At 45.1% G+C, this 17,178-nt stretch overlaps 1 protein-coding gene across 4 annotated transcripts in view; it reads right to left on the reverse strand.

Moving 5' to 3' along the window:
- The window catches only part of ECHDC1 (ethylmalonyl-CoA decarboxylase 1), a 56,505-nt gene extending 46,112 nt beyond the window's left edge, over nt 1–10,393 (reverse strand). The window contains exon 1 of one of the 4 annotated variants that reach the window (XM_055310881.1): nt 10,180–10,393. In XM_055310881.1, coding sequence (XP_055166856.1) covers nt 10,180–10,318 — 139 coding nt within the window. In that variant the 5' untranslated portion in view covers nt 10,319–10,393. Of the gene's footprint in view, nt 1–155; nt 310–470; nt 581–10,179 lie in introns of those variants that run through there. The other 3 variants (XM_055310880.1, XM_055310883.1, XM_055310882.1) reach the window with 3 other exon arrangements.
- Between the last annotated feature and the right edge of the window lie 6,785 nt (nt 10,394–17,178).

Raw genomic sequence — 17,178 nt, forward strand, 5'->3', positions numbered from 1 at the left:
CCTCCCCTCCCCTCCCCCCCCGCGGGGGGACCCGTCGCCCCTCCGGCCGCGGCCGCAGCCTCCTCCCACCGCATCTCGCGAGGCGAGGCCCCCACCGCGGGGTGGTGGGGCGGGGGGGCGGGTGGACCGCGGGTCCCGGCCGCAGCATCACTCACCGGTCCGCGGCTCCATCCGCCCGCCTCTCCCGCAGGTCAGGCAGTGGCAGGTCCAGGCCGGAGCAGCTCTTTTAAGCGGTCCTCCCGCCCCCCGCGGGTTTCACAACCGCGCTCCCCGGGCCGCCCCTCCGACCGAGGCCCCGGGCTGCCCCCGCCAGACCTGCCATGTCCGCGCCTCCGGCATCTGCAGCGCCCGCGGCTGCCCCGGGCCGAGGGCGGAACCGCGACGGGGCGGGACGGGGGGGGGGCATTATGCAATCAGCAACTTTTTTCTTTTTTTCCCTCCCTCCGCGAGGCCCTGCTGAGTCCTCTCACCACGCAACGAATTTAAGTGACACTCTGGGATCTCACGTCTTCCCCGCGCCGCCCGGCAGAGGGCACTGGGCCTCCGCGGCCGCCGCCCGCCGCGGCCACCGCCGCACACAGCGCCCCCACCCGCCCCCCCACTTCCGCTCTGCGCGCCCTCCTTCCGCTCCCCTCCGCCCGGCTCCGCGCGGCCGCCGCCGCCGGTCCGTTCCGCCCGCGTGTCCAGCTCCCCGCGGCGGGCACCTCCGACGCCGGAAGTCCCGCCCAGGCGCGCTTCCCCGGATGGGGGGCCGGCCTGGGGGGTCTGCGGAGGGCACGGGATGGAAGGACCGACGGCGCTGACTTCCGGGGCGGGGGGCGGGGGGCGCGGCGGAGCGTCGGCCTTCGGCTCCCGGCGGGACCCCGGCGCTGCGGGATCGAGTCTCGCGTCGGGCTCCCCGCGGGGCGTCCGTCTCTGCCTGTCTCGAGAATAAATAAGATCTTAATTTAAATAAATAAATAAATACGGCGACCCCTGGGTGGCTCCACGGCTTAGCGCCGCCTTCCGCCCAGGGCGTGACCCCCCTGGCGTGACCCAGGGTTCTAGTTCCGCGTCGGGCTCCCCGCATGGAGCCTGCTTCTCCCTCTGCTGTGTCTCTGCCTCGCTCTCTCTCTCTCTCTCTCTTATGAATAAATAAATAAAAATTTTGAAAAATAATAATCAGGGACGCCTGGGAAGCTCAGCGGTTGGGCACCTGCCTTGGGCTCAGGTCGTGACCCCGGGGCGCCGGGATCGAGTCCGCGTTGCGCTCCCTGCGTGGAGTCTGCTTCTCCCATTGCCTGTGCCTCTCTCTCATGAATAAATAAATAAAATCTTTAAAAAATAATAATAAGGGACGCCCAGGTGGCTCAGCGGTTGAGCATCTGCCCTCGGCCCAGGGCGTGACCCCAGGTCCTGGGATCGAGTCCCACGTCCAGCTCCTTGCACGGAGCCTGCTTCTCTCTCTCTCTCTCTCTCTCTCTCTTTCTCTCTCTCTCTCTCGAATAAATAAATAAAATCTTAAAAGAACAATCAGGGCAGCCACGGGTGGCTCCGCGGTTGAGCACCTGCCTTAAAAAGAAATCCAGATAAGACCAAAAATGAGCAGAATGCCTGAAGAGATATTTCTCAAAGAAGATATTCAAAGGACTAATAGGCACAGGAAAAGATAGGCAACATCACTAGGCGTTAGGAGAGTGCAAATTAAAACCACAGTGAGCTATCACCTCATGCCTATAAGGTTAGAATAGCCATCATCCAAAAGGCAAGAGACAGCCTGCCGGCATGGCCTTGGGCACTGTTGGTGGACCCGTAAATTGGTACATGGAAAACATTGTACCACTATGGAAAACAGTGTGGAGGGTCCTCAAAAAATTAAAAATAGCACTACCATTTGATTCAGCAATTTCACTTCTGGAAATACATCCAAAGGAAATAAAAACATATATATATATATATATAAAAAACATATATATATTACATATAAAATATATGTGTCTTTTTTTATATGTATATATATGTGATATATGTGTCTCTTTTTTTAAAATTTTATTTATTTATTCATGACAGACAGAGAAAGAGCGAGGCAGAGACACAGGCAGACTCCATTCAGGGAGCCTGACGTGGGACTCAATCCCAGGTCTCCAGGATCACAACCTTGGGCGGAAGGTGGCACTAAACCGCTGAGCCACCCAGGCTGCCCCTATATATGTGTCTCTTATGGTTTGTTCCCTTTTCTCTCTTTTTCTTCCCCCCTCCCATATGCTCATCTGTTTTGCTTCTTAAATTCCACATATGAGTGAAATCATAATGTATTTGTCTTTCTCCGACTGACGTATTTTGCATAGCATAATACATTTCAGCTCCAAAAACATGATTGCAAATGGTAAAACATCATTCTTTCTGATGGCTGAGTAATATTCCCATATATATATATATATATATATATATATATATATATATATATATTACATCTTTTTTTTAATACTACATCTTCTTTGTTCAGTTGATGGACATTTGAGCTCTTTCTATAGTTTGGCCATTGTAGATAATGCTGCTATAGACACTGGGGCATGTGTATCCCTTTGAATCTGTATTTTTGTGTCCTTTGGGGTAAATACCCAGTAGTGCAATTGCTGGATCCTAGGGTAGTTCTATTTTTAACTCTTTGAGGACCCTTCACTCTGTCTTCCACAGTGGCTGCACCAGCTTGCATTCCCACCAGCAGTGTAAGAGGGCTCCCACCTACTCACCAGTTTTTTGGGTTGTTTAATCTACCAACTTTTCTTTTATGTTTGCTGATTCTTTCTTCCACAAGTTCAGATCTATGGTTGAGCTCTGTAGTGATATATATATATATATATATATATATATATATATATATATACACACACACACACATATATTTGGTTATTGTGCTTGCAACTTTAGAATTTCCATCTTTATTTTTAGAATGTCTTTTTCTTTTTTTTTAAGACTTTATTTATTTATTCATGAGAGACACAGAGACAGAGGCAGAGACACAGGCAGAGGGAGAAGCAGGCTCCCTGTAGGGCGCCCAATGTGGGACTCGATCCCAGGACCCCGGGATCACGCCCTGAGCAGAAGGCAGGCACTCAACTGCCGAGCCACCCAGGCATTCCTCTTTGTCCTTTTTGATAATGTCTATTTGAAGAGACATTATCATGCCTTCCTGTAGATTTTTAAACATAATTTCCTTCAATTCTTCAAAGATATGATAGCTGTTTTGAAGTCTTTGCTATAGTCAACATCTGGACCCTCAAAGAAAGTTTGTTGCTTTTCTTTTTTTTTTAAATGTACATGGGCCACTTTCTTTTTTTTAAGATGTATTTATTCATAAGAGACACAGAAAGAGAGAGAGAGGCAGAGACACAGGCAGAGGGAGAAGCAGGCTCCTTGTGGGGAGCCCGATGTGGGACTCCATCCTGGGTCCCCAGGATCAGGCCCTGGACTGAAGGTGGCGCTAAAACGCTGAGCCACCCAGGCTGCCCCATGAGCCACTTTCTTAAGTCTTTGTATATCATATCTATTTATATTTCTTTGACTTTAAATTTTAGATAACATATTGTAGTAACTCTTGATATGATTCTCTCTCACCCATTTGGTGCTTAATATTGTAGTTTGTTTATTTAATTACTAGTGGTAGTATTTTAGTTTGAAGTCTCTGATGTTGCTCTTGAGAGGGCACATCTTTGTGCTTGCAAATAGTTACCTGGGACGATAATGGTTTAGGAGGGTGCTCTTTAACTGCCTCTATCCCTGATCATACCCAGATGTTAGACTCCTTTAATTGCTGGTTGATCTACTTTATTGTTTTTACCATTCCCTTGAACATAAATTGGTACACACTTTGACAGTTAAAGTTGGGCCTCATTTTAGAGGTGGTTCTGAAGCCAGTGTATGGTGATTGCTCTGACCCCACAGTGATTTTCTTAGGTGTCTCTTTCTCTGTTTCTGTCTGGTAAACTTACTGGCAAACTTTTTGACTTGTCACTCTCACCCCCAACACACCTCTATTGTTTCTAAGAGCACCCTTAGCTTTCCCACGCTGTGCTTTACTTAGAGTTAGTTCATTCCGGAGACCTACAGAATTCTCTGTTGTAAAGACCTATCTTTTTCTTCTATGAAAAAAAATCTCTGAACTGTGGAACTGGAAGTCGAGATTTCTCTAAGTATGGTACCCTTTTCTTTTAGGAAGAGGGTACTGACGAAAGGCGGTAGCCTCTGGCCCTCTTGGCTGCCTCTCCCATAGTGGAACTTCCACCCTCCAGATAAGCTGATAGGAGAGAAATCAATGTCTCAGTCTCTCAGCCCCAACATCCCTATTTTGTCCTATGAATAGGGGCTAGGTGGGAAGGGAGGCTTTGACTTCTCATGAAGTCACCTGGAATTTATTTATTTAAAAAAATTTTTTTGTTTTATTTATTTATGATAGGCACACAGTGAGAGAGAGAGAGGCAGAGACATAGGCAGAGGAAGAAGCAGGCTCCATACACGGGGAGCCCGACATGGGATTCGATCCCGGGTCTCCAGGATCGCGCCCTGGGCCAAAGGCAGGCGCCAAACTGCTGCACCACCCAGGGATCCCCAGTCACCTGGAATTTAGACCCTACAAAATGTAGCTATTGTATTTGATAAATGCTGGCAGCCTGTCCCTGGCGCAAGAGTTAAGCCACAAGGGAGCCCTATGTTCTTGGCTGCTCTTGTCTGGAGTGAAGTTTCTTTCAGGCTAAGTGTCAACAAAGGGGAGAGGGAGGAGTTTGTGATTCAGGTGCTCCAGATTCTCATTCTTCTTACTGAATCTTAGTAGATTTTCTTGAATAAATGTGTATTTGTTTATTATATGTCCTTATGCCAAATGCCATATACATTAATAGTTGTAGCTTTTTGGGGGGCACCTGGGTGACTCAGTTGGTAAAGGGTTTGCCTTCAGCTCAGGTCATGATCTCCGGGTTTGGGGGTGGAGCCCTGCATCAGGCTCCCTGCTCAGTATGCTGCTTCTGTGTATGCATTCTCTCTCTCTCTCTCTCTCTTTCTCTCTCTCTCTCTCTCTCTCTCTCCCTCTCGAATAAATGGATAAAATCTTTAAAAATAAATAAATAAACAGTTGTGGCTTTTTAAAACAACTGTTACCAATTATGCTTATTTGGCTGGAGATGGATCCATAAACTCCTGGTACAGCCATTCTAGAAGTGAGACTCCTGAAACATTACTTTTGAGACAGTAACTTTAATTAAATCGGGAAGAAAGAATAAAAATGATTAAAAACCCAAAGGGTGGTGATGAAGTGAAGGCAAAGGCTATAGACCACTCTTCTAGCTGGGTTGATGCAAGGTAGGGTAGCTAAAAGAGCTCGGACAAGTACGGGGCAGAGGGTTGTTTGTTGGTTTATTTTGTAATGAAGGCAATCTCTTTGAATCTCTATGGATTTTGGTGTTGAAAGTAATAAAGAAGTAAGAAGGCTTGACAAGGGGGGAAACAACAGTTTTTCCCCAAGTAGAAAAGGATGGAAACATTGGAAAAGCCACTGTGTGTCTTTTGATGAAAGGAAGGTATTATAGTATGTCTTGAGATGGAAGACAGGACAGATAAAGTACATTCTGAAATATGGCTCTGATCTTGCTAAAGCATTGATTCTCGTGTGTACAAGGGGATTGGACATTAGGATTTTCCAGGGCCTTTTGTTTGTTTGTTTGTTTTGTCTTGTTTCCTCAGAAGCAGGCCTTAGTCTGAGGATTCAATGCAAGCAGATTTTTGAAAGTCACCAGGAACAAGATGAGGTGGAGGGAAGTGCACGAGGTGTCAGTAAGCACGCTACCACAGAAGGAAAGTAGAGCCTAATCCCCAGGAAAGCTCTGGAAAACAGCGCAAAAGCCATACTACAAGAAGTCTCCCTTCTAAGAAAGGAGGAGAGCTGGAGTATGTACAGCCCCACACCAGTGACTCAGTGATAGGTGACCCTGGGGATGTCCGTTTCCTACCGTCTTGGCCTGATGTCAGCTTCAACAAAGTGAGTTTTGGCAGCCTGAGGGGAGCTCTTTGACAAAGATTCAAAAACCAAGTGTGGCAAATTGTGCTGGCGTGTGTGGAAATTAGGGACAGTACACCGACAGTGCCTATTACTTTTTCATGCCAACTCACCTCTACTCTTCTCTTTCCTCACCCACTGCCCCAGATTCTGCTCACCCTCATATACGGCAGTACTGAGAAAAGGTGTGTCTAGCCATGCCAGGGAGATGCCTCGGGATTAATAGCCTCAGAATATTGGTTAAAGACCACGGAAGTCAAATGAGACAGTTTCCACTGAGACTGAATGGAGCCCTTGTGGGACTGGGAGACTAGGGAGGGAGAGAAAAACATTTCTTAAGATTTCTTTTTTTTTTTTTTTAGATTTTATTTATTTATTCATGAGAGACACAGAGAGAGAGGCAGAGACAGGCAGAGGGAGAAGCAGGCTTCCTTTGGGGAGCCCGATGTGGGGCTGGATCCCAGGACCCTGGGGTCAGGACCTGAGCCAAAGGCAGACGCTCTACTGCTGAGCCACCCAGCTGTCCCACTTCTTAAGATTTCTTCAGAGAATATGATTATGAGTCTGCATGAAAAGAATTACATTTCCTGAAATTGAGGTGAAAAGATTGCAAGAATTTCATGATATCCAGTCAGCACTATCTTGATGTACAGTAACACCAGATATTCTAAGGAATAGAAGTGAAGAGTATGGGTGTGATAATAATCAGTTTATGGACTGGTTTTGTAAGTTAGTGGAAGGTTAAAGAGGCTAGGCACTCAAAACTCCTAGAAAAAAAGAGCAAAGGTGAAGTGTGAGCATGGAATTAGGCTAAATAGAGAGGGAAGAGAAGCCAAAAGACACCCTCATGTACTGAAAGATTCCAGAAGGGGAAAGGAAACCAGAGGCTATCTGATGGCTAAACTTAAGTGCAAGAAATAGGGGAGGAAAACCGATGTGGAAGAAAGAATCTAGATAAAGGTAGAGACTTGGGATTTAATCTTCAAAGTGGAGCAGTTCAGGCTTGTCAGACTGAAGTGGAGATGAAAGGTTTTGGAAATAGGGAGCTTGAGAAATTATGAGACCAGGCTTTCTGATGAGTCATTTATGTACTTAATGGCAAGGAGTCAAAAGCAGAAGAAAGCCCTTACCTTAGTATCAAAGTCATAAAAAGAGAGGACGTGGGATGTTTTATAACCAGGAGATATTACAGTAAAGATCTGGAAAGGATGGCATAATTTTCAAAATTACCAAAAAAATTTCAAAATTATGCATCGTATGTCAAAATTATTTTGATATTTGACACAGATATAATGTTTACAACTTTAGTCTTTCTGATTCACGCAGAGGAAACTCAGGACAAAATTCTTCTTTGGTTTCAACCATTATTTTAAGATTCGCCTACTGGCATGATAACATTTTAAATGTTATACTAAGGTCCTATTCAGTAGAATTAGACTGTCATCTGAGAAACTTAGTTGAGAGCTGACTAGGGAGGGAGAGAAAAACATTTCTTAAGATTTCTTTTTTTTTTTTTAAGATTTTATTTACTTATTCATGACAGACACAGAAAGAAAGAGGCAGAGACATAGGCAGAGAGAGAAGCAGGCTCCATGCAGGGAGCCTGATCAACCACTGATCCACCCAGGCACCCCAGTTTTTCATCTCCTGTGTAACCATCCTCCAGCAATAAAATCCTGCTGTTTTACAAACTCAGGTAGTTTTTCATATGATAGAATTTTTATGTGGAACTTAAAAAAACAGAACAAACAAATGAATAAACAAACAAAAAGCAGAAACACAGTCATAAATACAGAGACCCACTGATGGTGGCCAGAGGGTTAGACAATGGGTGGGGGATGGACAAAATAGGTGAAGGCGCGTGGGGAATATAGGCTTCCCGTTTGGGAATGAGTAAGGCAAGAGGATAAAATGCGTAGCATAGTCCGTGGTTCTATAATATAGTCCATGGTATTATAACATAGTTGGATAATGTCGTATAATAGAACCCATGGGTTTATAACAGTGCGGTCTGGCAACCGACAGTAGCTCCTACGCTGTGGTGAGCATAGCATGTTGTACACCTGAAGCTGATGCATCATCATGTGTCAACTATATTTCAATTTTAAAAAATGCATTCGGGTAGTTTTTGTTTTCCTGATTGGCTCCCGATACCCAATGTACTTTATACGTCATTATAAAGCTCAGTGCACTTGTGATTGGAGAGTTAATAGATACACATTTAATAAACACACTCCATGCACTTGTGAGTGTATATTTAATGCACACAGGTCTTAGCCAAACTCTACATTTCATGAGGGCAGAGACCATGCCTGTATCTGAGTAATTGCTGGATGAGAGGTGTTTAGTTATTATTTATTGAATAAATGAATGGATGAATAAGATGTGCCATAAGGTCTTTTTTTTCTCCTCAAAGCACCTGTCATCTCTTGCTCTGGAATAAGAAGGTAAAATAACAACAACAAAAAAAAGAAGTTGCTCTTATCAACGCATCCTCCTGTCATCCAGGAAAAGTCAACTCACACACAAAAATCGAGTAACATCTGCCCAAATGGTTAAAATAAAAGTGGAACATATGTAAAAGACTGTGCGAAACCAACTTGAGAAGCTGACAATGGGGAGGTTAAACCTGTTGCGACTTCATAGAACCAGAAACCAGTGAGCGCTGAAGCAGTTTTATTTTAACTGGAGGGCAGCCCTGGTGGCCCAGCAGTTTAGCTCCGCCTTCGGCCCCGGGTGTGATCTTGGAGACCCAGGATCTAGTCCGGCTTCGGGCTCCCTGCAGGGAGCCTGCTTCTCCCTCTGCCTGTGCCTCTGCCTCTCTCTCTCTCTCTGTGTCTCATAAATAAATAAAATCTTTAAAAATATATTTTAACTGGAAACTTGTTCCTTCCTGTCATCTTTTTCTGCCAAATGGTTTGTATTTGAATGAATCAGACCAATGGCTCAAACGTATTTGGAAGGCGCGATCAAAGTCAGTAGGAGAGAAGGGAGGATGCATCTTGAAATTTCAGAAATCTTAAAAGCTGCATTAATTTGTAAGGGGGCAGAGTCATGTGTGCGCTCTCTAGAAGTCACAATCTGGGCAGCTCCTTGAGGTTTTTCAGATCTGTTTTCACCACCAAGGCAGAGCTGGCTGTGGATCTCCCTGACTTTTATGGACCACCTTCTAGCCTCCTTTATGAGGGTAGCAGGAAGGCAGCAGGGTGGGGAGAAAGGGAGCTAGGAGTTCAATCTTTTGCTTGCCATGGTCTTGAGAAAATAACCGTTTCAGTTCCTACAAAAAGAAAATGGAAGAAAGTGAAACAATACTTGAAGTAGGAAAAATAATCTGGCCAGCACCGAAAAATAGTGAGCTGGAAACGATCTCTGTGTGTAAAAAAGTTGCACAATATAAAATATTTCTCTGGAACCCAAATTATTTTAGGTAATATATTTTAAATGCTACTCTGGAATGTTCTTACCATCCACTTAAGGGGCAGAGAACTTCCAGCTCTTTCAATTAATTTGTTTATTCATTTTTAAAGATATTTATGTATTTATGCATGAGAGAGGCAGAGACGCAGCAGAGGGAGAAGCAGGCTCCACGCAGGGAGCCCGATGTGGGACTCGATCCCGGGTCTCCAGGATCATACCTTGGGCTGAAGGCAGGCACTCAACTGCTGAGCCATCCAGGGATCCCCCCTATTTTTTCCAGCTCTTGTAATTTAAACAAGAATATAAACTAGGTGCGCTACGTGCAACCCAGAGGCTAGCACGCCTGCAGCAGGGCGTCTACACACAGCTTCGGTGCGCGGCTGCAGTGGACACACTTAAAACAGGAGCCCAGAGGCAATTGAGGGACACACAGACACACACAGACACACACAGACACACACACACACACACACACAAAGGCATTTAATAGTTTGTTGTTTACATTTCTAATTTTAAAGCATTTCCACTTCGGCTTATCCTAAAACTCAACTGGACAAATCAAAGTCCTATAATGACTGCTGGCTCCGCTTGGACTTGCAAAGCAATCAGAAACACCTTCCGAGTCTCTAGAGGAGAGTAGGCAATGGCCATTCAACCTCCTTGCTGCCAATATATATATATATATATATATATATATATACCACACATCGGAGAGGGTCAAAAAATAGAGGTACCTTGCAGGTAAGGCATGCTCGGTGTGTTCCAGGAGGATTCCTCACCAGCGAGTTCCTTAAGGTGCACGACGGGGTGAGGGGTGGGGGATAAGGTGGGTCTAATTGCCTGGGGAATGGGAAGCATCTTCCCAGGTCTCATAAAGGACTCGGAGGAGAGGGGAGGGAGGGAGGCCGCCCCGGCCTCCAGGAGGGCACCCCTTGCACCCAGGCCTTGGAGTCCTTGCAGCTGCTTCCCCTGCGGTGTGGCTGAGCCCATCTGCCTGCTGCCCGCATCTCGGGCCTGGTCCTGGGGCTCTGGGACACCAGGAGGGGAGTTGTGCAACACAGTGGGTGAGAGGTGGCGGTGGAAGGAGAGGAGGAGGGGGAAGGACAAAGATCTCCTGTCTACACAGTGGCTCATCTTCCTCCCCTGCCCCACCAAGCAGTCGGGTATCGCCCCCCCCCCAAGGTTAGGCAGCCCCCCATGTGTGCACAGTGTCCCCAGGGCCATCTCTCCCTGAGTCGGAGCTTAGCATCTTCAGGGCCAAGTAAATATTTGTCGCATGGATAAAACACCTGTTCCAAAATTCACCAGTTTCCAGACTAACCAACCGTGATGCCCACAGCTATTTCAGAAACTCTTGGCTACGTATTTTGTCTTCTTTTCTTTTTTTTTTTTTTTTAAAGATTGTTATTTACTCACTCATGAGAGGCACACACGGAGAGAGGCAGAGACACAGGCCGAGGATGGGCAGACGTGGGACTCGATCCCGGGACTCCAGGATCAGGCCCTGAGCCAGAGGCAGATGCTCAACCGCTGAGCCCCGCGGGCGCCCCTGTTTTCTTTTAAAAGCTCACTATGCTACCTACAAGCAAACACACGAGTCACTTGTACAGCCCTTGGCTTGGAGGAACTAGAAATGGAAAGGAATTAGATCTATAATTATAAATTATCCCAAGGTAGGAAATCATGGGACCCTTAAAACTAGGGTATCATGCGAGTCTCAGTGTTGAAGAGTAGCAACATCTTACCGGGCTAAAGCATGGGGAAAAAGACGCTTCAGGTAAGGCAGAGGAGGTGCGCAGGTATGGAAGGATCCAGCAGTATGCTTCTTGCAGAGAACTGGAAATCAAGTTCTCTAGCTAACGTAGGGAGAATTACAGGAGCCCTCAACATCTCCTGAGCTGCATGCATTTCTCAATTCTTCTTGATTGCAATTGTTGAGGATTTGGGGCAAGGGTGAGGTAGGTTCAACAACTGGCCCTCTTTATTTCTCCCTCTACCCACCCCCTTTGCTACTTGCTTTTAAAAACCTTCTTCAAAAGCAATGCCTTTCCCAGCTCCCTTACCTTGGTCAAGGTGGTAGGAGTGGATGTAAAATAGGCAGGAACTTGAAATGCACTTGAAAAGGAGGGCTTGAAAAAAAAAAAAAAAAGAAAAGAAAAGGAGGGCTTGCCTTTTGGGTTTGGTTTGGTTTGTTTTCATTGTACGTTTTCCTAAATTTAAGTTCAATTTGCCAACAGACAGCATAACACGCAGGGCTCATCTCATCACAGGCCCCCCTCCTTGATGCCCGTCATCCCCCACCCACTGCCCCTCCTGGGACACTGTTGTCTTCCCAGAGTCAGGGGGCTCTTGGTTTGTCCTCCTGTTTGAATCTCTGCTCCCCCACTCTTACTCCGGCCAAAGCTTCCTGTGGTGCCCGCGGCCTCTTTTGCCTAGATTTCAAAATGAACACACAGCAGAGCCACAGCATCTGACCAGCGGGTCCAGGACTCACATAAGTGCCCAGTGCTGTGCAGCACTGACAGCTGTGGTTCTTTTCTAGGCAACGTTGCAATCGCTATCTGGACCAGAGCAAGCAACCCATGGCACCTTTTTTTTTTTTTTTTTTCCAGCCTAATTTCAGAATCAACTGAGAGAGAAGAGCAGGAGAGAGAGTGGGTGAGAGACAGGGAGGGAGAGAAGGAGGGGGGCAGGGAGAGAGCAACCCGGCCCATAGGGAGCAAACATCTCTTTTATTATCAAAGTCCTACTTGGAGGAGGAGACTGCGGGGTCCTTGAACGCCAGCTCCAGGAGAGAGACCCTAGAAGCTAGGGTTCCCCGGATCCAGCTGCCGCACGTTTTGCACACATAGGCCGAGTGGAGAAAAGCAGAAGGGCTGCATTTGCAGGCCGACCCCCAGGGCAGAAGTGGGGGCGGGTGAAGTAGCCACATCTAGCCAGAAGGCAATTTCTCTCTATAAAAATGCATGATTAATGCCACTTCTCAGGGTTCTAGGCGAGTTAAATTAAAACAAAAAGGGACCAAAAGAGTGGCTGAGTTAGAAGGCTCAGCAAACACTGGCTGCGTTCTTTCCCTGCCCTCTCTTGCCTGATTATGTCTTTCTTTATCTATTTTTCCCCCTTTCTTTTTTCTCTCTTCCTTTTGATTTGCTTCCTGCCCTTCCTCCGTGCTTCCAATTCCACCCTATATGAATGATAATGCATCCTATACTGTAGGCTACCACGTCCTGTGCCTTAGGCTACAAATCAATGTATGAAACATTGATTTCCTCCTAGAAACATAGGCCAAACTGAATGTGATCCCTTTCAAAAATTGGTTTGGGGGGCGCCTGGGTGGCTCAGCGGTTGAGCATCTGCCTTCAGCTCAAGGTGTGATCCTGGGGACCTGGGATGGAGTCCCCCGTCGGGCTCCCTGCAGGGAGCCTGCTTCTCTCTCTGCCTGTGTCTCTGCCTCTCTCTGGGTGTCTCTCATGAATAAATAAATAAAATCTTTAAAAAATAAAAGTTGGTTTGAGTATTGAATTGATCTTCGTTTATGGGGTCATTTGGTCTTAACTATTAAAAACTTCCAGCCCCTCAGTATGTTATTGTCAAATTTCTTAGAGGTTTTCTATTTCCCACTTATGGTTTTTTTTTTTTTCCTATTCTTTAAGATTTTATTTTGGGTAGGTTTTATTTTTTTTATTTTTTTTAAAGATTTTATTTATTTATTCACAAGAGACACACAGAGAGAGGCAGAGACACAGGCAGAGGGAGAAGCAGGCTCCCTGCAAGGAGCCTGATGTGGGACTCAATCCCATGTCCTGAGCCGAAGGCAGAGGCTCAATCACTGAGTCACCCAGCAGTCCCCTTTGGGTAGGTTTTATAAAGAACAACACACTTTTCCTAATTTAATATGAGCTGAGCTTATCATGCTTTCAATTTCAAATCTTTTCAGATTACATGTAGGTCACTAAACAACACCTTTGTGTCTCCATTTTCAACACCATCATCATCTTTTTGATGGAATTGAAACATTGATGTTGAGGGATTGACACCAGAGAAAAATTTAAAAGCTCAGCCCTGGACTTAGTGATGTAGTTAGTGGTAGGAAGGAAGGATGGAAGGATGGCAGGAAGGGAGGAAATAGGGAAGGAAAGGAACGGAGGGAGAGAAAAAAGGGAGGAGGGAAGGAGAAAAAAAAGGTATAAATTTAAAAGCTGTTACTTGGCAGCTTGGTGATGTAAACATGAGAGAAGTGAATGAAGACTGCCATGAGGAAACTGAGGCACCAGTCCCATTTGCCTCAGAACCAGGAGAGAGAAGCAGCAGCACAGGGAAGGACGGCCTACAACGACCACAATGGGGGCAGCAGGACAAATGGCACTTGGGTCCACCAACTAGACAGTCTGGGTCACGATGCCAAATATTAGACTTCTGAATCCACTTACACGTGTCAATTCCAACGTATTTATGGCTTTTGGACATGAAAGGCAATGATGTGAGCAGAAACATAAATAACTTAAAGACTTTACATACCAACATAGTTTGGGAAGACAGAAGAGAGCTCAACAGTATGAGGATGTTGGTCTACCATCAACATGGATTTCGAGAGCTCTTTATTAGGGCCAGATATTTCGTAAGATTTGGGGAAAGTACATTTCTGTTCTATAGATTGGTGGTTTTTTTGAACATTCAATAGACCTAGCTTTTTTTTTTTTTTTTTTTTCTTTTGCACATACTCTCCTGCGGAAGGCGTGCAGCACCCAGAGCATTAGAAAAGGGAAAAGGGAAAAGCAGAGCTGTTCCTCCTTCAACAGCAATAACATTTGCTTCTTTTAAGGACCTGCTTCTCTGGTCTTCCCATATTTAGTAAAGCAAGGAACAAGGGAGGGAGATGCATTAATAACACTGGCAGGTTTATGTAGCAAGGCCTGGAGGTAAGAAAGAAAGAAATCGGGATACAGTGTGCATTTAAGCCAGATCAGAGGGGACTTTCCAGGTGGTTTTTTTCTGGAATATTTAAGAAATTAAAAAAAAAAAAAAGTGCTCCTGACAGTAGTGAGTATTCATTTCCCTCATATGGGACTTGTGACTTGATCCAGCTCTGATCTGTACGGCAGGCTTGGTTGGGGCATCCTGGCATTCCCCAAAAGCTTCAGAGGATGGGGTCAACATTTTCTTGCCCCTCTCTCGAGCACGGTGGATGGAGGGAAGGAAGGGTGCACTGCTCTAGTTCAAGGAAGTGCATGCCTTAGGTTTTCTCTCCTTTGAGGAGAAAGACTTGGAACCATCCTGCAGGAGGCCACGGTGGGATTCAGAAGGGAACTCAGGGGACCTGGCCTCCCAGCCCCAGGGAAATGACTCAGCCCCGCTGTTGTAGGGCTTATCTGATGCACCGTGGAAGTTTAGCCAGCTTTTCTAGCTGTTCTTGGTAAGAGGGCTAGTCTACAATAAAATATCTTGCTTATACCAGAAATAGGAATACTGTATGGAGAGGAGGAAATATGGACAGAAAGTAACTTTTTATTCTATTGTGAAGAGTCTTTCAGCAGAAATGGGTTTTGGACTTTATTGAATTTTGTTTGGGTTTCTAGAGAAATAATTATATATTTTTGGCTTTGACTTACTGATTGAATTGCTTATATGAATACATACTCTAATATTAAACTATTATAGTATTCCTTGATTAGAGCCACGTAAAATAAGTGTATTACTTTTGGCGTATGACCGAATTAATTTTGTTGGATTTTATTTAGGGGTTTAAGAAAGTATGTTTATAAAGAATCGCTGCTTTAATTTTTAAGTGCAAGTTTGACTTCTTGGATGAAAATGTTATGAAACCCCTGAATTCTTAAATTTTTAAGTGTTTTTTTATCTTTATTATTACATGAATTTTATTGCATTATATTTAGAGAATATGGCCTATGCCATTTCTGTTTTTTGTTTTGTTTTTAAAGATTTTATATATTGGGATCCCTGGGTGGCACAGCGGTTTGGCGCCTGCCTTTGGCCCAGGGCACGATCCTGGAGACCGAGAATCGAATCCCACATCAAGCTCCCGGTGCATGGAGCCTGCTTCTCCCTCTGCCTGTGTCTCTGCCTCTCTCTCTCTCTCTCTCTCTCTCTCTCTCTCTGTGACTATCATAAATAAATAAAAATTTAAAAAAAGATTTTATATATTTATTCATGAGACACACAGAGAGAGAGAGAGAGAGAGAGGCAGAGACAAAAAAAAATTGGGAAATAGGGAAAGAATACAAACAGACAGGTCACAGAGAGGAAAAGAATTCGTGATTTGTAGGAAAACATTTTATGATCTGGGTATTAGCCATTGATCAATTATGTATTGTCAGGGGCTCGACAGAGCTAGAAGAGCGTGCCTAGCTATTGTGCATCAGAGTAGCCAATTAAAACAAGAACCCCAAAATGAGAAAGGTGGGCACTTAATGAGCTACTTTAAAAAGAAAAAGATTTTATTTATTTATTCATGAGAGACACACAGAGAGAGGCAGAGACACAGGCAGAGGGAGAAGCAGGCTCCATGCAGGGAACCCGATGCGGAACTCGATCCCAGGACCCCAGGGTCACACCCTGAGCCAAAGGCACTCAACCACTGAACCACCTGGGTACCCCATTTGTTTATTTTTTATTTATTTATGTTTTACTTAATGACTTACTGCCATGGTATGAGTGAGAGGCTACAAATGGAGAAAGAAAGTGCTGACTTCTCACCTCCCTTCTATTTTTTCCCCGTGGGAAGGTACATCCGTTAAGGGTCAGGAAGGTCGGCCTAGACATGGGCCTTGTCTTCCTGTGGAAGGAGAAGCAAACAAAATGCTCCAACAGTTTTTATGAAACTTGGGTGGGCAGAGGTTTAGGGGGAGGAAAGTACAGGGCAGAGTAGAGACAGGTGTCTTCTGGGCTTACCCCTTCCCCGACAAGGTGGTCTCTGCCAACGTACCTGAAGAACACCTCCACCCTAGTCCTCAGATCAGAGACCTAGGAACGAAGGCACAGGTTCAGAGAGCCCCACCCAGCGGGGTCTGAGCCCTTGACTGCAGCTCCCTTCGGGGGCCAGGAGGCCACCGTGCGCAGAATGCACACCTCTGATATGGGGAAGGCAGTTTTCTCCAGGAGGCCTGTTAGGAAAGCTTTTGTAATTGCCTGTGGTCAGGCCTGAAAAACCACACGTAGGGTTTGAACCAGGAGCTGGACTCCTGTTCTGCTGCAAATGTCTTGTCCCTGTATGTGATTTTTTTAACTACTTCAATAAGTCAGACTACTTTTTTTTATTCTTTTTGGTTCTCAAGTCATAACTCCTATGCATTTCCTTATCGTATTTAAGAGTTTTAATATGATACTGACTTTTGTGTATGCTATGACATATGGATATAGTTTATTTTTCTGTATTTATAACCAATTATATAGCACCACTTATTAAATCAGCCATATTCTCTCTGTCAGTTAGCAATGCCATTTGCCATATAAGAAATTTCTGTTTATGTGTGGTTCTGTTTCTGGGCTTATTATTCTATTCCTTGGTCTTTTGTCTCTTTCTGAGCCCACACAATGTTTTAATTATTATTGCTTTATAATAATATTATATAATATGTATAACGATAATATAGTAGTATTCCTTTATTGTGGGCAAATCCTTCCATCCTATTCTTTTTCAAACTCGTCTTGGCTGTTCTTGGCTATTAGCTGCTGTATATAAATTTTCAAACCGCTTTGTCAAGTTGCAGGAAAAT

The sequence above is a fragment of the Nyctereutes procyonoides genome, unplaced genomic scaffold, assembly GCF_905146905.1.
Source record: "Nyctereutes procyonoides isolate TBG_1078 unplaced genomic scaffold, NYPRO_anot_genome, whole genome shotgun sequence".
NCBI lineage: Eukaryota > Metazoa > Chordata > Mammalia > Carnivora > Canidae > Nyctereutes > Nyctereutes procyonoides.